The sequence below is a fragment of the Phycodurus eques genome, chromosome 5 (assembly GCF_024500275.1).
Source record: "Phycodurus eques isolate BA_2022a chromosome 5, UOR_Pequ_1.1, whole genome shotgun sequence".
NCBI lineage: Eukaryota > Metazoa > Chordata > Actinopteri > Syngnathiformes > Syngnathidae > Phycodurus > Phycodurus eques.
The window spans coordinates 3,839,107-3,867,093 of record NC_084529.1 but is presented as its reverse complement, the minus strand read 5'-3'; the positions used below and the strand labels follow the sequence as shown (position 1 = coordinate 3,867,093).

The 27,987-nt window shown below is 44.5% G+C and overlaps 1 protein-coding gene across 1 annotated transcript; it reads left to right on the top strand.

The window, feature by feature from the left end:
• Window positions 1-9: 9 nt before the first annotated feature.
• LOC133402554 (bromodomain-containing protein 1-like) lies at window positions 10-23,213 on the top strand. Its single transcript, XM_061676460.1, has 13 exons — window positions 10-275; window positions 3,351-4,724; window positions 6,112-6,271; window positions 6,374-6,502; window positions 9,000-9,128; window positions 9,214-9,526; window positions 10,618-11,319; window positions 13,641-13,773; window positions 16,781-16,912; window positions 19,370-19,470; window positions 20,213-20,307; window positions 20,578-20,756; window positions 21,657-23,213. The coding sequence occupies exons 2-13, from the start codon at window positions 3,364-3,366 to the stop codon at window positions 21,829-21,831; spliced, it is 3,609 nt and encodes a 1,202-aa protein (XP_061532444.1). The 5' UTR covers window positions 10-275; window positions 3,351-3,363; the 3' UTR covers window positions 21,832-23,213.
• The last annotated feature ends 4,774 nt before the right edge of the window (window positions 23,214-27,987 follow it).

Here is a 27,987-nt window from a genome sequence, read left to right as displayed (position 1 = left end):
GCCGCATTGTTGTTGGGGGAAGAGAAGCTCACGAGCTCAGCTAGTCGGCTCTGCAATCATTGAGGGACGCCAGCACCACCACCGCGGTCGTCCAATTTGTTTTTGCCTTCTGTCGCCTTCGATACTCGGCGGCTACGAGCACGCCTCGTTCGGTTCAGCACCAAGCGCCGGCTGGATGTGGATTTAACCTAACTGCCGCTTGGGCTCCGCAGGCCTCGCCGCCGCCATTGCCAGTCCTGCTCCTCTCCTAAAGCTGAGTTCTTGAGAATACCGAGGTAAATTCAGCCCCCTGCTCCTTCGTAGCCCCTGTTAATATTCGCCCTGTACAGCTTGACCCGAGTGGTCGTGAAAAACAAATGTTCACGGCTGTGAGGATATGACAACTTTTTTTAAAGCCCCTGTGGGCTTTCTTGCTGTGTTTAGTCGCCATATTTCCTCCCCCTTTGCTCGCTAGCTCTTTGGAAGGAGTGCCCTAATGCGTTTATCCGAGACGGGGAGGAGGCTTTTCGCCCTATAAAACACTTAAAAGAACTATTGGTAAGGCTTTATAATTAAACATGGGACAAAATGCTTTCGTCGCGGCCGTTTCGTCCCAAAAAAAAAAAAACGCCGTCGCCGTGTTTCAGCCAAGCGGATGTTAGCCGCGGCGGCTAACAGTCGCTTTTCTACAATGTCTACTTTTCGATCCGCGGGGTTGGGGGGGAGCGAGCCGCCGGGAGGCTCGCTGGGGTCGGCGTGCAGGTGAGAAGCTCCCCGCCTCCTTTCATTCATCCGGAGAGAACGTCAACGCCTCCCTGCCTGCTCACACATTCGGCAGCGAGCCGCATGTCACATAATTCTTAAAAAGCCTTACAATTATAACCGCATAAAATGTAAAATACATAAAGAAATAAAGAAAACGTCTTATGAGAGTTCATACTGGCGGCCCCAGTATCGGGAAAATGACTTACGGTCTACTGTCGCCCACAAAAGGTGAGAGAGATTAGTTATCAATTTGGCATGAGGGGAATTGTGGTCGCCAAGCCGGCTGGTCCTATCTAAAGTGTTAAGGTAGGACTGTTGTTTCTGCCTGTGGACATACATGCACAACTCACTCGAGATGCTAAGTGAGGCGATAGAACCACGTGACTGACCCGGTGACCTTGTAATCATCTTACTGATGCACCCTGGTCATGTTGTTTGTTATGGTTGGTTCAGGTAGAACTCTACGATATATAGAGAACAGTGTCAAAGTCACTGTTTTACTTGCCATGTTTGTTTTTGTAACAAACATGTGTTCTCCGGTGTTCCATCCATCAATTTTCTACCGCTTATCCGAGGTCAGGTCGCGGGGCAGTAGCTTTACGCCCAGACTTCCCGGTCCCCAGCCACTTCATCCAGCTCTTCCGGGGGGATCCCGAGGTGTTCACAGGCCAGCTGAATGATGTAGTCTCTCCAGCGTGTCCCGGGGTCTCCTCCCGGTGGGACGTGCCCGGAACACCTCACCGGGGAGGCATCCGAATCAGATGCCCCGGCCACCTCATCTGGCTCCTCTAGATGCGGAGATCTACTCTGAGATCCTCCCGGATGACCGAGCTCCTCACCCTATCTCTAAGGGAGAGCCCGGACACCCTGCGGAGGAAACTCATTTCGGCCGCTCGTATCCGGGATCTTGTTCTTTCGGTCACGACCCACAGCTCGTGACCATAGGTGAGGGTAGGAGCGTAGAACGACTGGTCAATCGAAAGCTTCGCCTTTCGGCTTAGCTCCTTCTTCACCACAACGGACCGATACAAAGTCCGCATCACTGCAGACGCCGCACCGATCCGCCTGTCGATCTCCCGTTCCATTCTTCCCTCACTCGTGAACAAGACCCCAAGATACTTGAACTCCTCCACCTGGGGCAGGATCTCACCCCTGACACGGAGAGGGCACGCCACCCTTTTCCGACTGTTCTCCGGTGTTATGGGTGAAAACAACCAATGTTCTTCTGCTGATTGCTAAAGAATGGAAAAAGATAGAAACTAACTTTTTTTCTGATGAAAGTAGAGTGTGTACTCTTTCTGTTGGTAGGTTTGGTGCTTATATTGCCACAGAAGACAATATGCTATAGGTTTTGAGAGAGCAGTCAAAATACTCTTAAACCACCTGGCAATATGGGGAACAGTCAATTAGTTAATGTAGACGTTTATTGTTATTTGTGGCGGGTCTCGATTCCTAACTCCCGATAGTGTCTCCGTTGTAGAATTCTAATGTTCAACTGTGCTTCATTTTTGCACACCAAACCTTTTGCGAGAGGAGGGAACGACGTGGTGTACATTGCTTTTCAGGTGGCGCAACCAGAGGAGAGAACAAACTTCAGCCCGTTAATAAAAAAACATTTTTAAAAAATGGGTGGGGAGCCGGGTTGCGGGTTCAGCCAGGAGTTTCTGTTCCACTCGGAAGAATTTAAGGTCACAGTCGTCGAGGTGTCAAAGTCACGTCTCGCCGTGTTTGCGAGCAGCTGAACAACGGTTCACCGCCAGCTGCAAACCGAGCAATGTGGCCAAATGCAATTGAACTACAGTACGGTATTCCCGTGCTGTGTCCGAGTTAGTCGGTCCCGACCTCGACTGTCGTCGTTTTGGGCGACTGTCTTTACAGTGCAGCGTTCCCCTGTTCAATCACTATTCAATGTTCACACGCCTTATATCGCATATCTTAAAGTAATAATTTGCAGTTTTGAAGGTTTAGAACAGGGGTATCAGGCTCATTTTGGTCACGAACCACATCGTAGTTCTGCTTTGGTTTCTCTCGGGACAAGATTTCCCAAAAGTGAGAGTCTCTCAAAATGCAAAAAAATATATCGTTGGAACTGCCATTTCCTCATGAGTACAAGAGTACCTGCCTGAAGAGCTCAGAGACAGATTGTGACAAGGCACAATTCTGTCAATATGGGGTGCTGTCTGTACATTGAGGGGAAAAAAATGAACTAAAATGATTTTAGCAAATGGCTGCAATATAACAAAGAGTGAAAATTTTAAGGGGGTCTGAATACTCTACAGTGTTTAATTATTTTGTTTTACAACAAACTTCAACTAAGTTTAACAAATTAACAAGTTGAAGCAAGCACGCTGTGCCTCTTATGTGGAGAATTGTGCAAGAGACAGAACAGGCGCTAAGAAATATTTTGTGTGTTTTAATACACGTCTGAAGTGCACGGGAGGGGTACAAATTATTATTATTATTTTTTTTTTAATAAGGTCCCTCTATAGTGCAGGTTTTCACTGATTATGGGTTGGTCTGGAAAGTATACGCCGCGACGATGAACAATTTTCAAAACTAGTAATGAGCAAACACACTCACCAGTTTTCCACGTTTCCGTTTGGCAGCATCTTGCGCGGCATGAAGAAGAAAGCCCGCCACCAGCGCCCGGCGGCGCTGAAGAGGGACTCTTCGCCCATCAAGCCGTCGCCCAACCGGGAAACGCTGACGTACGCGCAGGCCCAGCGCATGGTGGAGCTGGAGGTGGACGGCCGCATGCACCGGCTAAGCATCTACGAAAAGCTGGACATTATCGGCGACGACGACCCCACGGCGCAGGAGATCCTCGAGTGCAACAGCAACAAGGAGAACAGCGAGAAGCCCCAGCAGGTCCTGGTGCGCTCAGTGCGCCTCAAAAACAGCCAGCGCAAGAAGAACGTCACGTTGGCGCCCCCGCACGGCACTGCCCAGGTCGCCGCCCTGCTGGAGCCTAAAGTCAGAACGGTGGAGTACAACCTTCCCGTGGTGCCCAAAAGGCCGCCGGCGTACTACAAGTACACGGAGCGGACGGCGGAGGAACTGGACGAGGAGGTGGAGTACGACATGGACGAGGAGGATTACGCCTGGCTAGAGCTGCTCAACGAGAAGCGCAAGAGCGAAGGCATCAGCCAGGTCTCCAACAACCTCTTCGAGTTCCTCATGGACCGCTTCGAGAAGGAGTCGTACGCTGCCACGCGGGGCCAGAGCGAGCTGCGGTCGCTGGTGGACGAGGACGCCGTGTGCTGCGTGTGCATGGACGGTGACGGCGCCGACAGCAACGTCATCCTCTTCTGCGATGCCTGCAACATCGCCGTGCACCAGGAGTGCTACGGCGTGCCCTACGTCCCCGAAGGCCAGTGGCTGTGCCGCCACTGCCTGCAGTGCCCGGCGAGACCCGCCGACTGCGTCTTCTGCCCCAACCGGGGCGGCGCGCTCAAGAAGACAGATGACGGTCGCTGGGGCCATGTGGCTTGCGCACTGTGGGTCCCCGAGGTGGGCTTCTCGGACACGGTGTTCATCGAGCCCATCGACGGCGTGCACAACATCCCGCCCGCTCGCTGGAAGCTGACGTGCTACCTGTGCAAGGAGAAAGGGGCGGGCGCCTGCATCCAGTGCGACCGGGTCAACTGCTACGCTGCCTTCCATGTCAGCTGTGCCCAGAAGGCCGGCCTCTTCATGAAGATGGAGCCCGTCGGGGAGGAGACGCCGCCCGGCGCCTTCTCCGTCAAGAAGACTGCATACTGCTGCAGCCACACGCCCGACGGCTGCGACCGGCGCCCGCTCAACATCTACGAGCGGCCGCACCCCAAGAACGGCACCTGCCACAAGCGTGGCGACAGGCGCGGCAGGGCCCGCGCCAAGGCCTGGTACAGGAAGCGCAGCAAGCGGGCGGAGCCCGCTCCCCAACCGCAACTGGAATCTGAGGGCCCTGGCAATTGTGGACCCACTATCGCCGCCTCCAGGTAAGCCGAATTGGTCGGAAATTATCATACGACAGTTTAGTCCCAAATACGCACTAAATACATCAGCAAAAAAAACATGTCAGGAATGAATTAAGAAACAGACACGGTATCTGCGACTCATTATAATTTTGAAATTAGATTAAAATTAAGGGCTTCACTATCCTTGGATGTAAAAGGTGTCCAGTTGTGTAGATTTAGCGGGATTTTATATGTGAAGAATATATTTATACAAGTTAGAAATGTAACAAAAGTGAAAACTATGGGTGGGTGAAAACGGAAGCTGTGAAAAGATGGAAATTAAGATGAGCCACTCAAAGGTCTCGAAAAAATGGTTTTCCTGTCATGTCACGCAACCCCATGTTGGAGGTCGACGTCTTGTTTTGTTACGGTGCTTATTTAAAGGTCAGAAGAAAAAGATTTTAACATTTTTCTTGATAACTCTAGAACCCCTTTACAAACCACATCTGCCATTTTTAACTGATTATATGGCAGATATACGGAAGTTAAATCGATAAATATGATGCAGAATGCGCCTTCCGGTCTTCGTCTCTTTCCGGCGGTGTGACGTCACACGAGCCAAACATCCTGTTCATTCAGCACGGCTCTGAAAACTTTCCGTACCCACTGTATGTTCACGTACTTTTAATACGGTACGACTTGCAAGCAGGCAACAAAACGTTCTGTAGCCGAGCAAGCTAGTACGAGCACTCACGGTTGTGCGTAAACATGCTGCCGTTCTGTCGAATCATACTCTACAGTTTTGGTGTGGATGAAGTAATTTAATTACAGTAAGTTAGCACACATTATTTCTGTCATGTTGTAATGTTAGTTTGACCTGACTGATTAGAATACATGATCAGACTAGAACAGTGATTTCCAAACTTTATGGAGCCAAGGAACATATTTTACAATTGAAAAATCTCACGGCACGCCAACAAACAAAAATGGCACAAAACGTAGATACGTTAATTACGGTGTAATTCTTGTCATCTAATAGAAAAACCATTCATTTTGTTCTCTGTCACTATGCCTCACTGGCATAAATAGATGAACAAAGATACATTTATTGTAAATATAATTTTTTGAGCAATTAAGTTCACGAGTATATACAGTAAATGAACAGGTTATTTAAATAGACACATTGCTCCACCTTGCGATTGGGTCGGTCATCGGTTATTGTTTTTTTTTTTTAAACTCGCCGATCGGTGATGGGCCCCAAAAATCCTGATCGCGTAAAGCCTATATATAGGTATAGCCAGAAACCGATGGCCAAAACGAACCTTTTTTGTCTGTTTTCTTTGGGGGCGGAAATTATCTCAAGAAGCCACAATTTCATTTAAAAAATGCCTTGACCATTCTTCTCTCTCTCACAATCTTTCCGTTTCAGTTTGGACACCATCCTTAACCAGGTGGCGGTCCAGAGGAAGCGACCATTTGTGGAGCGCGTTCTAAGCTACTGGGTGCTGAAGCGGCAGTCCAGGAACAACGTGCCGCTCATCCGCCGCCTGCAGGCCAACCCGCCCCAGCCGCCCAAATCCACGTCGGCGGTGAGCGGCCATCACCGTTTGAGCTCGCGGCACATCCACTGTCAATTTTGTTGTATTTTATTTTTGGGAGCTTGTGGCACATCAACTGTGTTGTTCGTTCAGGATCGCGCGGAGAGCAACCAGGTGCTGAAGGAGCAACTGAAGGAGTGGCACCGACTCCGACACGACCTGGAACGCGCGCGACTGTTGCTGGAGCTCATCAGGAAGCGAGAGAAGCTCAAGAGGGAGGAGGTAGGGAGCAGAGCAGGACCGATGTTGGAGTTTTGAGGCTGATACTGATATATGGGGATAAAAAAAAAGCTGACATATGCAATGACATTGATTTACACACGATATATACGAGGGATTGCAGATTTTTTTTGGGTGGAACTCATCTACTAGTCTTTTGCGCAAATGCCCTTCTATATTTTTTTTCTGGGTTTTTGTCGCTTTTTGCGTTAATATAATGAATAAATGCTAAATATTAGATTGAAATGCAATAACTTGTCCATGTATATAATATAATTAACTAGGCTTTACACGATCAGGATTTTTGGGACCAATCACCTGATCCGATCACAAGATGGAGGAATGTGTCTATTTAAATGACCTGTTCATTTACTGTATATACTTGTGTACTTAATTGCTCAAAAAATTATATTTACAATAAATAATGTGTCTTTGTTCCTCTATTTATGCCAGTGAGGCATAGTGACAGACAGAACAAATGAATGGTCTTCTATTAGATGGCAGGAAGTAAATACAGTAATTAACGTATCCACATTTTGTGACATTTTTGTTTGTTGGTGTGCTGTGAGATTTTTCAATTGTAAAATATTTTCCTTGGCTCCATAAAGTTTGGAAATCACTGCTCTTGTCAGATCGTGTATTCTAATCAGTCAGGTCAAACCAACATTACATGACAGAAATAATGGGTGCTAATTTACTGTAATTAAATGACTTTATTTTTAATTAAATGACTTCACCCACACCAAAACATTAGAGCATGATTCGACAGAACGGCGGCATGTTTACGTCCAACCGTTCGTGGTACCGGTAGCTTGCTCGGCTACATCACGTTTTGTTGCCTGCTTGCGAGCCGTATCGTATTCAAAGTACGTGAACATACCCCAAGCGAGCCTTGAACGAACGTCCTCTCCTGTCCCGAGGACCGGTGACCACCAACACACGTTTTCCCCCATGTTGTCCTTATAATACCGTCGGCGCGCTCCACTCTTGTTGTCGTTGCCACGGTAACGGTCGCATTTGAGTCGACAAGATAAACCCAAATTAACCTAAAAAATGGGATGCGGTGGTATCGGAATACAAGATTTTATTGCAGTAGTCTGACAGTGCAATCGTGAAAGAGCAAATTTGTCTTGTAGTCTGATCCGGGCGTTACGTGTTGTCTCCGACGTGTAGTCTGTCTCAGGTTTTTAGTTATTGATTGATTTTATTTGTTTTAAATAACTCCATTGGCTGTCAGATATTTACAGTACTACGTCAAAAGACACGCGACAAGGCTAAAAATAAGCTAGCTTTTGGATTCAAATATACTGTGCACGTGGCGACACGTAGTAAATATCTTTTGCGGATCGGCGAATTATGACATTAAAGCCGATCAGCATAAAATACTAAATATCGGCCGATACCGATCAGCCCGATAAAATCAGTGTAAAGTCTATAATTAACATTTAAGCAGTCTTGCAGAATTTTCATTCACTTGGCCTCTGAATGGCTGCTGGTAACATGTTTTGTCTGACCTCTTTGTTTAAAGCTCTACAATGGCCCCTGCTGTGTCTTTCAAGGCTCCTATTAGTGAGCTTAAGCACCAGAGGGAGCTCCTGAATATAAGAAACAGACGATAAAACTCCTGGATATGCTTCAGGGAAGGTCCTGGTTATGCGGTCGTTGTATTGATGCTTCATTTCCAGTTCTCCCTCAACATCAGAATCAGAATCATCTTTATTTGCCAAGTATGTCCAAAAAACACACAAGGAATTTGTCTCCGGTAATTGGAGCCGCTCTAGTATGACAACAGACAGTCAATTGACAGAGAGCACTTTTGAGGCACAAAGACATTGAGAAAAACAGTCACTGAGCAAGAAAGGGTTGCTACTTATCTGGTAATGCCGGTACATTTATTAATTTTTTTGGACAATTGTGCAAAAAGATGCAGAGTCCTCTAGCACTTAGAGCAGTTCGAATGACTAATATTGCAATAGTCCGGTACAATGACCATTGTGCAAAGGGTGCCGAGACTTCAAGCGAGTAGTGCCATAATCTGGGACAATGTTGATTGTGCAAATGTTGCAGATACTCCTCAGTCAGTGTGCAAATGGAGCAGATGCTACTCTGGCATGAGTGGCCAGTATTGGTCAAGAGCAGACTACTACAGTGAGTGCACGAGTAATATATAATTGGCCCGACAGAAATGTGACAACAAATTCAAGACAAAAAACAACAAAAAATTGCCAGCATGTTGCAGTGGAATTGTAGGTTAGGTGTATAAGAAGTTGATTGCAAGAGGGAAGAAGCTGTCGGAATGTCTGTTAGTTCTAGTTTGCATTGATCGGTAGCGCCTACCTGAGGGAAGGAGCCGGAAGAGCTGGTGACCGGGATGTGGAGGGTCCGAGAGGATTTTGCACGCTCTTGTCATAAACTGTGGAACTCCATACCTGAAGCGTGTCTTTACAGGGCATATCAATACTGTACAATAATCATGCCAGTGTGTGTGTTCGGTCACCAGATGAAGCTGCAGCAGTCGGCGCTGGAGGTCCAGCTGACGCCCTTTAACATCCTGCTGAGGGCCGTGCTTGGCCAGCTACAGCAGAAGGACCAGTACAACGTCTTTGCTCAGCCCGTCAGCACCAAGGAGGTCAGCCACAACACACACTAGTGACCAGGGCTGGACCATATGTTCTCCAACAAAGCTTGAAACATATCCTGTTCTTCACCTGCAGGTCCCAGACTATTTGGACCACATCAAGCAGCCCATGGATTTCTCCACCATGAGGACGCGCATTGACGGCCACGCCTACCGCAGCCTGGACGACTTTGAGGCCGACTTTGACTTGATCATCGCCAACTGCATGAAGTACAACGCAAAGGAGACCTTCTTCTACAAGGTGGCCCAGAGGATGCAGGACAACGGCGGCGTCATCCTGCGCCGCGCCCGCAAGGAGGCCGACCGGATCGGCTTCGACTTCCCCAGCGGACTGATGCTTCCCGAGGCCCCCAAACTGGAGGTGCCCCCGCCCTTCACCTGGGATGACGGTAGGTCCATTTCCAGGACCTACTGTGGTCCCTCAGTGATTGTAATGCTAATGTTGTGCTCTACGGCTTAACTCAGTTTCCCGGGCTGAAACGCCTCAGACAACTTGCAGAAAATCTAAGTACAAATCACTTTATAAGATCATAGTACTTCATTGCATTTTAAAGTAGCACGTAAAAGACAACAGTACTTGAAGGTAGTTCTGTTTAAGACAGTATTACTTCATTATATCACTGTATAAGAAGTCAAGTTTACATAGCCCTTACTCACAAAGAGTGGGCGAGAGAGTAGTTGCATACTAGGTGTGGTTTCCCCCAATTTTAAGCATGTAGAAATAAGGCTTCAGTCAAAATTGTAAAAATTCTACAGAGGTAGCCACTCAACTCCGATATACGCGCAAAGTACTTCTGCTTCCGCCTCGCTCGGTTGAATGGGGAGGGGACAGTTTCAAAGTACCCTCAGGAACTTTAACCATCTACAATGTATTTTTTGTTAAACACGAGATGTCACCACATCACCACCAAAGATGACTATAGATGGAGTTTGGGCTTCGTTCATTTTTACATGGATGATAACATATTTGCATAAATAAATGATATTCATGTGTTTAACTTTGTCCGAAGAAGCCAGCCATCAAGAAAACGAACAGTTTAGCAAGTTCGGCTTCAAACAATCATGTAATCAATCCTAGTTTTGATGTTTAGCAAAGCATACAAAACAGGAAGTTAGCTATTCTGTGTTGGTCACGTGACGTTCCACAAATAGCGGATTTCTGCAGATAGGGCATTTCAGAGGACTGGAACTAGAATAGAGAAGGGTCTAAAACCTGCTGACTTCGTTTTACCTCTCAGTAACCAAAGGACAGGCATGTTGTGAGCATTAGGCTCTGTAATGGAACATAAGACAATAGTACTGCAGGACAAAAGTAGTGGTTTGCCTCCATCTTTTGGGGCGGGGGGGGTGTGAATTACACACAGACTTACAGCAGGGGAGCACCGTAGTACTTGAAGGTGGCAGTGTATAAGACAGTTGTGCTTGAAGATATCCATGTGGTTGAATTATTTGTACTGATTATGTGTTTACTATGCCCCAGTGGACCGCCTGCTGAGCCCCTCGTACCGGCGCCTGACACCACTGGAGGATCAGCTGAAGGAGCTCCTAGAGAAGCTGGACCTGAGCACAGCCATGAAGAACAGTCCGTCTCGTAGCAAGAGGCTCAAGCTACTCAAGAAGACCATCATGGAGGTCCGTAGCGAGATGAGCCTCAAAAAGTCTTTGCCACCGTCGCAACCGGTCGCTGCCCAACCGGCAGAGCGACCGCCGCCCGAACCTCCGGAGTCTCCCTGCGCTCCCGAAGTGAACAGCCCCACTCCACCGAGGTTAGAACCTCCCATGTTGGCGACGCAAGCAGAAGCGCCGCCGCCCTACCTGGGACCGCCCTCCCTGAAGCCGGTGACGCACGCCCCCACAGAGCCGGGCGACGTCACTTGCACCTCAGCTACCTCATCGCCCTGCCCCAAGCTCAACGGGCACCTCTGCATTGGCCACGAAACTGAGCGAAGGACCAACGTCCTCTTCCGCAAGTCCAAGAGCGTCAGTCCGCAGAAGCCACCCAAAGATCAGGAAGTGTCCGCCGTCCCCTCGCCATCTTCGCCCCCGCCGCTGGGCGCCAAGACCTTCCTGTCGGTGGTCATCCCTCGACTGGAGACGCTCCTGCTGCCCAAGAAGAGGCCGAGGAGCAGCAGCGTTGACGGCGAGGAAGACGAGGAGTCGCCCATCAAGCGTCTGGGCACAGGTTCGAATGAAAGATGGCTCCCCTTAACCATTTACAAACCAATATGAAAAAGTTAGCATTTTATTTGGGCAGCTTAAAAAAAGATCTAGTTTTTGAATGTATGTGTGATATAATACAGTGTAAAAGTTGCGGCACACGTAAGTAGTGCTGAAATGATTACAGTCCCCCTCGCCATATTGCAATTCACTTTTTACAGTCTCACTATATCACAAATGTTTTTAAACCGTACATATCAAATTTGGTATCAGAGATGTTTCGCTATATCGCATGATTTCCCGGTGATCCCTTTTGCACACAGTTACTGCAAACTCGGGTAGAAGTGAGTGCGAGAGCAAACCTCCGCTAACAACAGCCAACTCGCTGACTCCCAGGTCACTCACCAGGAACCTCTTGTTAAAGACACAATTAGTCACTGAAACTACAGTGGAGAACGGGAGGATGGTGACATCAAAGAGTACAAAAAGGTTACATGCCCCCCACATGCATCGTTTTTATTGTATTTTGTAAACCAATTTGTAGCTTATTACTCGATCAATCGATGTGATAATCAGTAAAATAATCGCTTCTAAACATTTTATAGTCAATTACCCATTTATTTTTGGCTAGTTTTGTTTTTCAAAGCATGAAAATATTGCTGAAATTATTAAATATTACCATAGTGACTACAGTAGAACCTCGATTTACAAACTTTATTGGTTCTTGAATGATGTTTCTAAATTGAAAAGTTTGTAAATTGAACATACTTTTCCCATAAGAAATAATGCAAACATGGCTAACTGGTTCCAGCCTCAACAAAAGTGCCTAATTTAGTAAAGTCTGCACACATTGAACACAATATGAAATGTTTCAGTACTGTACAGCAAGCATGACAAGGGGGGATCGATCAAAAATCTCCATTAACCAAGTTAGCAGCTACCCTGCCGAGTGTCACTTCACGAGTCCCTCTGGTGCGTTCACAGCCAGTCGGAAATCACAAAACCCCTTGACTCGGTTGCTGCAGTTACACTGGGTATGGAAAGTATTCAAAAGCTGACATATGCAATAACATTGATTTACACACGATATATACTAGGGATTCCAGATTATTTTTTGGGGTGTACCAAAAAGTAGGGGGTCATTGGTTGAGCCATCCTCAGCAGAAAATACTGAAATCAATTTCTATTTTCTATAACTGGTAATGAGTCTTAGCACAAATGCCACTCCATTTCAATCAGATTCAAGTCTGGGTTTTTTCGAAGCCACTCCAAAACCTTCATTTTGCTTTTTTAAGCCATTCACAAGTTGACTTGCTGGTGTGTTTTGGGTCGTTATGTTGCTGCAGAACCCAAGTGCGCGTTAGCTTGAACTTACAAACTGATGGCTGAAAATTCTCCTTCGAGATTTTCTGTTAAAGAGCAGAATTCATGGTTCCATCAATCACAGCCCAAGACCATCACAGTATCACCACCATGTTTGACTGTTGGTCTGATGTTCGCTTTTTGAAATGCTATGCTACATTTACGCCTGATGTAACGAGACACACATCTTCCATAAAGCTCAACTTTCATCTCGTCTGTCAATATGATATTCCCCCATATGTCTTGGGAATCATTCAGACGTTTTTTTTTTTTGTGGGGGGGGGGGGGTCCTTTGTGACCTCCTGGATGAGTCATTGTTCTTCTCTTGGGGTAATCTTTATAGGCCGGCCACTCCTGGGGAGGTTCACCGCTCTTCCATGTTTTCTCCATGTGAGGATAATGGTTCGCTGGAATCCTAAAGCTTTAGAAATGGCTTCTGTAACCCCTTCCAGACTGTTAGATGTCAATTACTTAATTTGTCAACTGTTTTGGAATTTCTTTGATTGTGTCATTTTGTTTCAGCTTTTTTAGATCTTTTGTTAGACTTGATTTTGTCAGGACAGCTTTGGTTTAAATGATTTCTTAATTGAACAGGTCTGGAGGTAATCAGGCTCGGGTGTGATCAGTTAAAATTAATCAAGAATTGTGATAAGCCACAATTAATTAAACATTCAACAAGGGGGGGAGATTGGTTTTTCGCACAGTGCCAGGGAACTTAGTTTTCTTTCATTAATAAATGAAATGTCCATTTAAATACAGCTTTTTAAGTTCACTTGGGTTATATTTGAATTATATTTACATTTGTTTGATGATCTTAAAAATTAAGTGGGGAAACTGCAAAAATTGAGAGAGGGGCCAATACTTCTTCATGACACTGTATGCTAATGGTAGTGGATTTTTTGTTTTCTTGATGTACTCTGCTGGAATGGTCAAGCGTTAAATTGTCCAAACAAGACATCGTCTGACGCTTGTTTATCTCCCCAGGGATCGCCAACGGTTTTGTGGTGGAGGAGGAGGAGCAAGCGGTAGCCTCGCCACCTCGAATGCTAGAGCCTCGACGCCGCTGCGCGTCCGAGTCCAGCATTTCTTCGGGGGGCAGCGCCCTGTCCGGAACCAGGTGAGCGTTCTCTTCTGTCCTCCGTCCTCGTAGCCAAAACTGGATTGACACGGCATGCTTCATGAATCCAATTTGTTTTTTGTTTTTTTTCCCTTCAGTGGCACAAAAAACACACGGCGTCAGATATCTTCCAAATCAGACGCGCGTATCAGACATACCGACGTTAAGCCTTTTTGAGAGGGCACCATAAGCCAAGTTGTGGTGGCCTTTTCAGAAGCTTTATTGGCCCCGTATATTCATGATGTGTTAGTTTAGCGATTATGTTGCATTTCGTGTCTTTATACTGTATTATTTACACCCCTTTAAGAAGTTATTAGTACAGTTGTTTTCATTGCGATGAGTCTGTAGTAACCTCTCTAAAATCAAGGCATTGCAATTGCAAATATCAATAATAATGTTTCAAAGAATGACTCAATTACAAAATTGTTAAAATATTCGCACTGACATTCCAAAGCATATCGTAAAATATTGGCTGGTTGGTGGGAGGCTTCAGCATCCTTCAGCGTGGTATAGCAGTGGTCTTGAAGGTGGTTTTCCCTGGTAGGACAGTCAATGTGGTGCTTGCATTTATGGAGTTTGTGGTTGTTTTGCTTTGTTAAAGTCCTCAAGAATAATGAGGGGTGAATCTGGGTGCTTTTTTTCCAAGTTTGTTTCCTTTTGTCAGCTAGCGTTTGCAGTGCGCCATTTGTGTTAGTCTGGAGCGCGGGAATGTAAACACCAGTTAGTATGAATGAAGAAAACTCATCCGGCGAGTAGAACGACTACTCCAAAAAAGCAACTCCAAGTCTGGGCTGCAGTGTGTGATGAGCTCCATGACATCCGTAAACCATCTTTCTTTGATGAAGAGGCATATCCTGCTACCCTCTGTTTTCCCCTATCGCTCCGTGTTGCAGTCCGCTCTGTGAAGTTGGAAGCCGAGCAAGATTAGGGCGCCGTTGGGGGTGCGTTCACAAAGCCGTGTCTCCGTGAAGCACAGGGCGGCGGCGCGTCCTAAGTCTTTACTGGTCTTTGTGAGGAGATGAAGCTCATCCATTTTGTTGGGTAGAGAGCGTAGATTTACGAGGTGAATCGACCGAAGGGGCGTTCGAAATCCTCGCTGTCCGAGCTTAACTTGCACTCTGGCACAGTTTCCTCTTTCCCTGTTCCGTCTTCGTCTCTGTGCGCCACAGAGTGCCGTCACTCCGCTCGTGAGTAACTGAAGAAAAAAAACTTTGTGGAATTAAATGAGTAGGATTTACACGATCAGGATTTTTGGCTCGATCACCGAGTTAAAAAAAACGATAAACGATCACCGATTCGATCACAAAATGTGTCTATTTAAATCACTTGTTCATTTACTGTATATACTTGTACATTATTTATGGTAAATATAACTTTTTGAGCAATTAAGTACACATTTGTTCATCTATTTATGTCAGTGAGGCATAGTGACAGAACAAATAAATGGTCTTCTATTAGATGGCAGGCAGTACATACAGTAATTAATGTATCCACTTTTTGTGACTTTTGTTTGTTGGTGTGCCGTGAGATTTTTCAATTGTAAAATATGTACCTTGGCTCCATAAAGGTTGGAAATCACTGCTCTAGTCAGATCATGTATTCTAATCAGTCGGGTCAAACCAACATTACTACATGACAGAAATAATGGCTGCTAACTTACTGTAATTAAATTACTTCACACACACCAAAACTTTAGAGCGTGATTCGACAGAACGCCTGCATGTTCGCTTCCAACTGTTTGTGCTAGCACTAGCTTGCTAGACTACAGAACATTTTGTTGCCTGCTTGCGAGCGGTAGCGTATTAAAAGTACGTGAACATACCGCAAGCAAACCTTAAACGAACGTCCTCTCCCGAGCACCAGTGACCACCAACACATGTTTTTCCCCATTTTGTCCGTATAAACACACGGCGTGATGCATTATTGTTGTCGTCGCCATGGTAGTGATTGTAGCCCGGTCGTGTTTGAGTTGACAAGATGAAGCCCAGTGATCGTAAAAAAACCGGATGCAGTGGTATCGGAATACAAGATTTTATTGCAATAGTCTGAGCCGGCATTACGTGTTGTCTGCCCCATGCCGCCGACGTTTTTTTATTTTTATTTTTTTAAATAACTTTATTGACGGTCAGATATTTAAAGTACTATGTCAAAAGTCACACGACAAGGCTAAAAATAAACTATCTTTTGGATCGGAATATACTGTACACTACGGCGACGTGGAGTAAATGTCTTTTGCGTAGCCGATCAATCGGCGAATTATGACAATGAAGCCGATCAGCATAAAATGCTAAGTATCAGCCGATACCAATCAGATTGGTGTAAAGTCTAGAAATAAGGTTCGGAGTAGACTCCCTAATGTTTAGCAAGTCTTCCCTCGTGAAAGTAAGTATTGTAATGCCTTTCAAGACACACAAAAAAAGGACAACACGAGAGAGAGTGCATTACAGAGTAGTCCACCCGTTTGTTTTGTTTTTTAAAATCTGGCGATGAAACTTAGTGTCACTGCACTTGTTCCTCGCCATCATTCCGTGGTCCCGCTGCCAGTCGTATGAGGCTCCATTTAGGCTAGCGGCGTTAGCTTTGTTAGCTTCTGCAATAGTGGCCTCGGGCCATCGGGCCACCGTTAATGTCGGGCCCTGCCTGTCTATGTCAGCTTGACTAAATCAAAATACACAGATTGTCAGTATATACACATCCATATATGTATACAACTCTAAACTACAGTGAATGCATAAACAATTAAATATGGTGCATGAGCGGTTTATTGATATTTAATGCTCACACTAGAGGCGTATCCCTCATCAATTAGGGGAAATAATGTTTAGAAATGTGGAGGTTAAACTCATATAAATTAATGTCCAGAGTCTGCCCAGGCCAGCTAATTTAACATTTGTGTTATGAATTATTGGTTGCTTCTGCGTTATCACTGCTGGGTGTTGACACTGATGAAAAGTTATTTATGTGTAATTGAAGCTTGATTCATGTTTTTTTCCCCTCTCTCTCTCAGTACCGGAGTAGTCTCCAAAAGTGGCAAAGGGCGACCGGCGGCGGCTCGACGCAACACAGTGGACGACAAAAGTGTTCATACGTCCTGCGCCGAGAACGCAGAGTTCAGCCACACTGTCAAGGTCTCAGTCAGGTGATTGGCCGACTCTTTTCTCCACTTCCCTGTCCATTTAAAAACGGGTGAATTTTGGCCAATCAGAAGCCTGGAAAAACATCAGCTGGCTTGGTTACATTTTCTGACTCCTCCATTCCTGAATACATTTATTTTTACTTTTACTTTTTACTCAGCGCTCATCTACCATACAGCAATGATATTACACATGTTGTATTCTTAATAAACTTGAAATACATCAGATACACGAATATACCGGTACGTGTAGTCGTACTCTGATTTTTCGATTACAGTACAGTCTGGCTTATAGAGTTCTCGCACGGAACATTCGGTACGAGAGAGGAAGTGAAAATGCCTCAGTAAGCAAACAATTTAAACAGTGTGCTGTGACACTTTCCTAAAAAGACAAGCTATTAATGTTGCTCTTCCTTTAAAAAAAAAAAAAAGCCAAATTGATTTTGCTCTTCCCTAAAAAGAAGGCAAAAACACTTTCTTAAACACTAGTGATGTTTGTTACCACTTTTTTTAGGCCGACAGCAGTACGAGTATTCATTCTTGAGTACTCACTGATACAGAGTACTGATAGCGCTTGTAATTTTGATACACAAAATTCACAAGACAGATAATTGTAAATGAAGACCTTTCTTGCTGAAGCACATGATCATTCGCCAATGTGCCAAACCGCCGCAGTGTAGCGCCAACTACTGGCCCTCGCCCTCTTACTTGATTTCAAATTTTTTGGCGTATCGGTGGCTGGTATCGGTAGCCTTCACGATACCTTGAAATTTGGCGATACCTGGTATCTTCTTTCCTAAATAGAAGAAAACTATTTTTTTTCACTTTCCAAAGAAAAATGTTTTTCCCCTTTCCTTAAAAGAAGAAAACGTTTTTTTTTTTTGTTCCCTTTTCCTAAAAATAAGACAAGCTGTTCATATTGGATGTTCCTAAAAAAAATAGACAAACCTTTCATATGGAGCTTTCCTAAAAGACGAAGACGAACTATAGATGTTTCCTGAAACATTTTTGCTGTTAAGGACAAAAGGCCAAAACACGCAAAATATATATTTTTTCAATGACACTGTGTATGTATGGAAATGGGTTTGGTTTGTCTGCTTACGTGATTGCTAGAGATGGGAAACTGACTACCATGGGGGCCGTGGGTGGTGAGGCCCGCTGACGAGTTTGCGATAAATCTGGTTTAAGGTTTTCTTATTTTGCTTTCGAAAGTTCACATATAAAAACAAAATGATCCATGTTCATGCTGACCTGGAAAAAACAACAGCAACCAAAAGCTGTGTAAAATGCATACCAGGCCACTAGTTGGCAATATAAACAAAAAATGCTGTATTGTGTACACTCAGTGCTGGTCCTCCCTGGTTTGATCTGAAACTTTTAGAATACTTCTGCTCAACATAGATGATGTGTTCATAATTTGACTGAAAATGGCCCCAATGAACAGAAATGAGCAATTTAACACTCAGTTCACCTTTTTATAACTAAAGTAATTAATCAGTTAGATTCAACCAACCGGTAAAGTAATTTTTCTGTTCAGGAATCCTATAAAATAATATTTTTTATGTCTTCACTCCGACATTAATAAATTATTTTCGTAATGCAGTAAACCCCCCCCCCCCTCGCGGGGGTTCCGATCCTTGTCGCAGTTTTTTGACCGTCGCAGATTTTGTCACGAGAGCATTCTGATGCATTTTGGCTACGTTTTAGCAACGAAACGCTTTCTTATAGTTTAAAATGGCTTACTTGAACCAGGATCGCTCGTTGCATCACGGCCGTGGTCTATTTTCCGCCGTCTCGGTGCCATAAAAAGCGTAAATCCACACTGGCTGGGTGGGAACATCCGCTTCTACTAAGCAAGTTATCTTAGCTTCTAGTTAGCTGGCTAGCTCTTGTCAATCATCTGCCAAGATATCTTGAATGAATCGTGCAGAACTTTATCCAATTCATCTGGCGTGGTCGCAGTCAGCTATCAAGATTGGTGCAGCTCTTCATCGGACGCTTCATTCCACGGAGATTTTCGTTTTAGGGGAGATGGCTCTGTGATCTATACAACTGCGCATACAACTGTGTAAAATGGCGCTGGAAGTGAACAAAGGAAGTTGCCACATGACCTTGCTGCATTGCAGCTCTTCTCAGAATATAATACATGCTTTGAGTCGTGTTCATTCAAAAGCGGAAATTATCATTCGGGATTCTTTTTTTCCCCAGAATTGGCAACTCATTCGTTTTGTAGCACTAGTAAGATTAGTGATTCAACGTATAAAATTCAAATTCAACATCATGTGTGTAAATGTAACAACGTAACAGTATCTTTGATTCTATATCCAAAATACTACATTACTACAACTAGCGGGCACACCCGCCTGAGCTCCCGTCTTTCTGACCGGCCAGCACCTTACCGAGACAGAGACAGTCAGGCCGAGTCAGCTGTACTCTCAGTGGGCCCCGCCGCCTCGTCTGCAGATACTCCTCGCGCGGCCTTCTTTGGCTCGGCGACGAAGGTGGACACTCGGCGGGCTGTCTGGCGATCACCGACTTTCTCCAGCCTGCTCTGCTCGTGCTCAGTGGAAAAATGTTTTGCTTTCACAGTGTTTTTTGAGGCACAAAATGCTAATTTGCAAATTCGCTTGTATCGAGCTTTGAAGTCCTGTAATATTTGTTTTAGTTTAGCCCGACCCTTTTTTACTATAAAAGGGGTTAACTAAAATACCGTAATTACTCGTGTTTAGTGCGCTCCACCCCCCCCCCAAATTGTCATTAGTGCGCATTATACATAGGTGTAGGGGAAAATGAAAAAACTTTTCACATTTTATATATGTATGCCGCCATCTAGAGGTTATGAAAAAGCTGTACCGTTTTAATTCCAATATGCCACCTCCCCTTAGAGGTTATGAGATAGGTGGACACTTTCTAGTTTCTTTATTTAAAAATATTTTATAAAATCTGGCCCATGTTTTCAAACATCTAATGTGGCCCTTGAGCATACACACACAATTTAATTCTATTTTAAAATGTTAATTTTTTATCATGAAGTATAATTAATTAACCAATCATTTGTTAAAAGTAAAGGTTGAATGTGATATTATTTGAATTTTGCTACTTTTTCTTCTTTACAATGTCAAACAAAAAAAATAGGGGAAAAAATGCCTAATTTAATTTGATAAATATTGGACTCTTGATGTTAATTCATGAGGTTAATACTTGGTGGCCCGGATCAAAGAACAGTTGTGCGTCTTCTTGATTGTGTGCGTGCGTGCATGCGAGTGTTGTGTATTGGTTCGTAATTGACTTGTGTTGTTCCTGTAGAGGCGTGGAAGCCCTCAGCCACCTTCCCCTTTGTCGTGGAGCCTCTTAAGATAGTTTGGGCTAAATGTAGTGGATATCCCTCCTATCCCGCCCTGGTGAGTGACCAGCCTAGCCACCCGCCCCGCCCGCCCGCCGTGTCTCATTACCCATCAGCCCCCTCCCCGCACCACCCCTCTCCGTGCCATCGTGCGTGCTTGTGATTCGTCGCTCACAGCCGTCGTCACGGGAGCGGTCGTGGCGGCGGCGCTCAGCTCACGCGGCGCGTTTGCATGCTCGTACCTCCTGGCGCGGACGTCCTCCATTGGACTCGCCGCCTTCCTCGCCCGCCTCTGGGTGTTCACCTTTTGCCGTGTCGTTTGCTGCAGATCGTGGACCCGCGAGCGCGGAGGACGGGCCGGCCGCCCCGGCGCCAGAGCAGCGGGGCTGCGACGGGGGCGGAGCTTCCCCGCCCGCCGCGGGACGTGCTACGAGCCGGCGAGCGGATGCAGTTCAGGTCCGCCGAGAAACTCTTCCTCGTCCACTTCTTCGACAGCAAGCGCAGCTGGTGAGATGACTAATTGCACATTTTGTGATTGTTGATTTTCATAGTAATGTGTACTTATTGATATACAACGGTATCTTGACACGCACACTGAGACACACATACAATGCCATGAAAAAGTATTGACCCCATTCTCAAATTCTTAGGTTTTTTGCATAGTTTCCCAACTTGATTGTTTAGAATCATTAAACAAAAGTAAATATCGGACAAATGTAACCCTAGTGAACTTAAATTGCAGTTTTTTAATGATTTATTTGATTAAGGAAAACAAATATTCAAAGTTGTCTGATATTTACATTTGTTTGATGATCTTAAAGTGGGGAAACTATGCAAAAAATATAAGAATTTGAGGAGGAGGCCAATACTTTTCCACGCGCACAAACACACTGAGACATGCACACAAACCACTTGGAGATTCACAAACACTAAGAAACACTGCGCAGAGACCCTGAATCGCACACAGAGACAAACACACACATTGAGACATACATTGACACTGAAACACACACACAGATGCACACAACACATGCATGCACATGAAGACACGCATACCTACACACTGAGACATAAAACCTGCACACTGAGACAAGCTCACACAAACACGTCCATCTAGATGTGTCGCTGCACTGTTTGTGTTCAAATATCTATTTCTGAAAGCGTTATAACGCGCCACGTAGATGCTATTTGTTAGCCTTTCTATGGCATTTCCCACTATGCGTAAGCATTAAGCTCGTGGAGGTTTTCTTAAAGGGACAATAGACAGTTTTCAAACTGCTGGCAATGTTTGAATGTCGCCTCATGACAGTCCCCGCCCGCGCCGGCTCACGCCTCTGCAGGAAGAGGGTCCTAATTGGCCGTTTAATGTCCCTAGGTGGTCACATGACTCTGTTTCACCCTTCTCAGGCAATGGCTTCCTAGATCCAAGATGTCCCCGTTCGGCGTGGACCGCGGTCTGGACCGGGTCAAGCTGCTGGAGTCCCGCCGCTCTCACCTGCAGAAGTCGGTGCGGCGAGCCTTCGAGCGGGCCACGAAGCACCTCGACCTCCACGGCGGCCGGCGGGAGAGCGACGCCCGCTGAACGCCGACGGCGGCCGCCTCCAGTCGCCTCGTCACTCCTGGTTTTGGTTTGTGTCGGCCGCCGTCGCCGCGTCTGGCTCCTCGTGCACAAACATCTGATGTACTGTAGCCTGCGGCGGCCGTGTTGTTTTGTCCCCAGACCTATGCAACGCCAACACCGCGACCAAACAACCAAACGACCAACCTACCAACGAATGTGCCCATGAGACCGCCTCACATGTGCTGCAACTATCTGTCACCGCTGGGCGTGTGCGCACACGCGTGTACGTGAGTGTATGTCTGGGTGTTTGTGCGCAAGTTTCTATGTACGTGTGTGAGCGTGAATGTATGCATGTGTGTCTGTATTCTTTTGTGCACATGCGTTTGTATGTAAGTTAGTGTGTCTGTACGTGTTTATAAATGTGTACGTGTGTTTGCATGTGTCTGTGTGCGAATCTAGGTGTGCATATTTTTGCGCACGTACGCATGCATGTCTAAGGATGGATGTGTGTACATGTGTCTGCTTGTCTTTGTACACAGGAGTGTGTGTGCTTAAGAGTGTCTGTGTGAATGTGCGTGTTTTCACATGCATCTGTATGTGGGTGAGCGTCTTCGTACGTGTGTGCGCACGTCTGTCAGCTGGTGTAAATAAAGAGGTCCTTACGTGACACTAATTTATTCGTTTCTAATCGGACATTCTGAGGCGACAAAGGACGCCGCCATCTTGTGGTGCTATCTCATTCATCATGTATCGGTTTTTTGCTTTCTTTAAATTTGTACTTTTTAATTTTTTTTTTAAGTTATTGACTTTTCAAGCTATGACGTCTTTGGCATTAATTTAGTTTGTTTTATAAAGTATGTTTTTACAGTACTACTCATTTGTACATATTTATATCAAATCTATAGAGACGCACTTGTTTGAAGCGCCGCAAAACAAATCATCAGCAGTCTCCACACAAGTTCAATTATTTTACCGAAGTGTTTTGTTTATTTTGGGCCTTTGTGTGTTTTTGGAACTAGTGGAGTGAGCGGAAATGTGCCTGTGCTTATTTATTGTGAAGTGGATCATGTATAAATGTAAATGTATATGATTGACTTTCTAGTCAGACGACAGTGGGGGCACATTTCAAACGAGGCGGTAGGTAGTGTCCGTGATTTTGATTTGACAGGGTGGAGCGCTTGCTGGCTTGACTTCCCTGTATTCTTTGTGTGTGTGTGTGTGTGTGTGTGTGTGTGTGTGTGTGTGTGTGTGTGTGTGTGTGTGTAAATAGTTTTGGTACTTTAGCTCTGGGAATTTAAGTCATTATAGCCAACGGGAGTGGAAACCAGCTTTTTTTTAATTTTTTTTTTTTTTTTTTTTTATACTAAAACACTGAAAAATTAAAATCTGTATTGAATCACTGATTGTGTCTATCAGATTATTTATATTTTATTACGTATTAGGTTATTTGTCCACACCTGACATTAAGCTTTATTGATATTATTTTAACAGCAACACCTTTTAATGATGACTTTTCTTTTAAACACTTGTATGACAATTAAAACTGGAAATGTTCGAAATTCTTCTTGAGAGGTTACAGTCACCGACTCGTCATCATCGAGGCTATTCAAGATATTTTGGTTTGTTTTCTGGAGGTGAACAAGACTGCTGTTCAAAAGATGAGTAGCTAATTAAAAATTAATACAGTGGCTTGCGCAAAGATTGTTGCTAAAATTATTGATAATGAATAATATATAGTCATCAAATTGAAATACAACATTTAAGTTGCATGCTGTTCATTTTACGTTTTTAATTAATGACATTTGTACTTAATATACTTTTTTTTTTTTTTTCATTGGTTGCAGATTTGAAGAAAATTGAAGCATTGGAGCACAGGACTTGCTAACTGCCGTTCCAAAAAAAAAAACAAGGTTTATTTTCGCGCCTGTCGGGCAACTGACAAAAACTTTATGAAAAAAGTCATTAACAATAAAGCCAAGATGGGGATAAGGTATGCTTAAAAGTAAGCACAGCTGTTGATAAGTAGATTAGGTCACGAAATGTATGTTGTTGACGTCAAAATGTATTCATTTGACACCCCGAAATAAAAGATACACGTTAAAATGGGCCTCCGTAAGAAAAGAGACGTTCACACGCGACCTTAGCAAACAAGTCGCCGCTTGAAGATCAGGGAAGTGACGACGTTTTTTTTTTTTTTTTCCTGGAATCTTCCAACAACTGGACGTCGACGACGTAAGTACGGTAATATTTTTTTGTTACCATATAATTCAATACTGAAAAGACTTGACGCAATGATACGGAACTGTAATGTCAGTGGTTCTGTTTTTATATTTGATTTAAAAATATTTACGTTAGTGTAATACAGGCACTGATTGACAGTGCAGTGACGTCACATGCAAGCCAGCCAGTCGTGTACTGTACGTGCAAAACAATAAGTACTAATGGACTGTACCTGTACTATATATACATATACACATATATAAAGTGACTTACCTGTGGGGAAAAAACAAAAAGTCGTACCTGTAATAATTATAAAGCATTGTACCTGTTGTTGTGATTTACAGAACTGTAAGTGATGTAAATGGTGGCAGGTACGTGTCGACTCCCACTGAACATGAGTTTGAACGTGATCTGTTCCTTCTGAGCACAGCCGCATGCCAGTTACGCATAAGATGGAGTGGAGCCTTGTGCAACCAGATTGGATTGAAGCAGGTGAAAGCAGATTAAAACGGCATCTTTTTGCACAATTGTCAAAAAAATGAATACATAATAATAATGTACCGGCGTTACCAGATACCTAGCAACCCTTTAGTAGTTTTTACTTTGACTTTGACTTGAGTCATATTACTGTATTCTGGTGTAACAGTACTCAAAGTTGAGTCCAATATTTGGCTACTCTACCAGCTTCTGTGTATTTCATGGCCTCTTTTTTTTCTTATTAGTTTAAAATATTTTTTTAATAATTTGATGATCATTGATGCCATTTCTATTTAATATAATTTTTTCATGTTTAGATTTCATTTAAACATTGTTATTGACTATGTGTTCAATGGACATTTTCATTTTGTTTCTAAATGACATTTGTACTTATTTTTTTATGTTTTATGTTTAGTATTAGTAGTTTTTAACACTTTTTAATGACATTTGTATTTAACATTTTACAATGATATGATGTCTGACGTCTGGGGCACCCTGAACTGGTCGCCAGCCAATCACAGGGCACAAAGAATCAACCATTCGCACTCACATTCACACCTACGGGCAATTTAGAGTCTTCAATCAACCAAGCACGCATGTTTTTGGGATGTGGGAGGAGACCGGAATGCCCGGAGAAAAGCCACCCAGGCACGGGGAGAACATGCAAACTCCACACAGGCCAGGCCGGATTTGAACTGTGCTAACCAGTCATCCACTGTGCTGCTATATTTGATATATATATATATATATATATCTATGTATATATATATATATATATATATATATATATGTATATATATCGTCTATTGCTTTGATTAATTAGCTTAATAATGAGAGTGGGAAAATATTGACACTTCTTTGCAAGAGATGCTTTTGAGAACAAGTTAGCAGGAATACAAGTAAAACAAAAAACAGAAACCAAAAGATACTTTCTTTTGTGGCAGACTGTTCCTTGAACAGGGTGGGATTGGGGACGGTGGGCTTGAGGGGGGTTGACTGATTTGAAAATGTAGCGAGCGCCTCTCAGCAATCATCTCCACCATTTCACACCTCGTTGATTCTTTTATTTGCCGCACACTTTTACTCCTTAGACCCTTCCTCGAGAATGCCTTCATCATCACCAATTTGATTCTCCCATGCGGTACTACTTCAACATTTGTACAGCACAAGGACATAGACACTTAAAAACAAAGAACACGTGAATAGATAAAGCATAAGTATGATCACATTGAACATGGACTTAAGAGATCTGGATGTGATCGTTGAGATTCTGATTGTTACGAGTTGATTCAGACGGGACCCAAGAGCAGGCGGAGGTTGAGAGGTCGTGATGAAAAGTTTCTTGAAAAAAGGGGAACGAAGACGGTCCTTGAGGTATGCCGGCGGGTTGTCGAGGCAGGGAACGTGTGGCGGGCGGTGGCGAGGACAGACTGACTGGTGACCAGTTCTCCCGGAGTCAGTCTGTCCCGAAAATAAACATACCGAGACCAACTAGAAATAGCTTGAAAAGGGCATCGTGGGCAATTCCATCCCAAATGATCTTTCAACCCCAATAAAAAGACAAAGTCTATTAAAAAAAAAAAAAAATGAAAGATTTGACGGTATGGGACGTTTTCAAATGGTCCTTGCAAACACGGCTAAGAAGCAGTCGTATTTGAGTCGTTTAGACTGGGTTTACAAGCATACAATGCGAACACAGCCTTTTTGTTTGAAGCCTTAGCATGCGCAGCTAATCGACGGGGTCGCGCTCCAGCGATTAGCCGCCGACGCATTCACGGAGGGATGACGAATGAGCTGTCCCTCCACGCAACCCGATGGCTCGACCTCTTTCCGCGCAGGCGGCGAGGACGGCCCGCCGCAGCTAAAAGCCACGCCGATTAGGATTGGCCGCCGGCGAGGCGGTTCGTCGGATTCCCGCCGAACGCGAGGCGACCCGCCACGTCGAATTCCATTTGGAGTCGACGGGAGGAAATAGGCGGCGGTTGGCGGGATCTTCTCCAGACGTCGGGCACATTATTGCCCGCTATCCTCCTCCCGCCGCCCGGGCAGAAAACTGTGTCGTTGAAGTCACGTGTTGAGTGTCTTACAAAGAAACAAAGGATGTTTTTCTTATGAGTGCTAGAAAAAGGCAACTTTTCTTCCGGTGATAAACATTTTCTGTATGCATGCAAATCTCTCCCGGCTCAAAATGTTTCAGATTTGGAACTGATTCCGGTTTTCGCACTCATCTCTGCAGTTTATGCAAAAGTGTCGGTTGGCCTTCTCTGCACAATCGTAGATTAGGACACTGCTACAGTTTCCTTTATAATCCCGATCAGAATCATCTTTATTGGCCAAGTACGTTACAAGACACACAAATCGCATTCAAGGCATTTGCACCCTCGTCGTGGTGTAAAATTACGAGGTCATCTTAAATTGGATTATTTGCCAAGTATAGAGCAGTTGAAAATAAGAACCGAGGAACATTTGTGTACTGAATGCTCTTGTTTTTGCACCAAACACTGGTGACAACGATGATTTATTAATGTGATTTGCATACTGTAATTGCTGCTGATTTGTCTTAATTGTGTTTAATGTGTATTTTATTTGACACTGTTGTGCTGCTGTCTTGGCCAGGACTCCCTTGCAAAAGACATTATGAATCTCAATGGGACAAGTCCTGGTTAAATAAAAAATTCAATTCAAATAATGTTGTCTTGCAACCCTAAATTTAGTTTGAAAGCTAGACCTTGGCATGAAACCCGACTTGAAACCCTAAACTTGGCTTGAAACTATAAACTAACCTTGAAACTAATATGAAACCCTAACTCTGGCTTGGAACCATAATTGGAAGCCTTGACTTGATTCCCGAAACCAGGCTCGAAACCAAAAACAAGGCTTGAAACGTTAGTCTGACACCATAACTTGAAACCCTAACCCTGTCTCGAGTCCCTAACGTTTGATTGAGACTTTGACTTGGGCTCAAAACCCTAACGTGAAACCCTAACTAATCCTGGCTGGAAACGATCGTACGAAACCTTGACTTGAAGCCAAAAATAAGGCTTGAAACCCTCGTCTGAAATGGTCATTTTTTTAACTTGTTTTTTGTGCATGAAACTTTTCAAACACACTTTTACTAAGTGATGTAAAAGTTTACGAAGTGATCGATCCCACTTTTGGTAGAATTTCACCTGCAGCTAAGATTGTCCGGTTTTGTTTTTGTCGATTTCGACTTGTGTATTTTTAAAGTGTTTTCCTTGGCTCGTGGACGTTTGTTGTCAGTCAGCGTCATGTCCAGTAGGAAAATAACTTTGATGACTTCATCAAATCAAACTAGCATATGTTCGCCGCCTGTGTAAATGACAAATCAACAGAAGTGCGTTCAGTGGCTTGCGAAAAAAAGCGTCTGTGTTGTCGCTCCACGCTAAGTAATAGCCGTGCTCGCGTGCCACCGCCGGTACAATTAAAACTTTCAAACTTTTATCCAGTTTGGTTTGGCCC

Bases quoted from the DNA above. Each gene is read 5' to 3' on its own strand.
- LOC133402554 (XM_061676460.1), top strand. From the start codon at position 3,364: ATGAAGAAGAAAGCCCGCCACCAGCGCCCGGCGGCGCTGAAGAGGGAC. The intron at 13,774-16,780 runs GTGAGCGTTCTC...TCTCTCTCTCAG, and splicing joins AGCGCCCTGTCCGGAACCAG to TACCGGAGTAGTCTCCAAAA. The intron at 19,471-20,212 runs GTGGAAAAATGT...TTGTTCCTGTAG, and splicing joins GCCTGCTCTGCTCGTGCTCA to AGGCGTGGAAGCCCTCAGCC.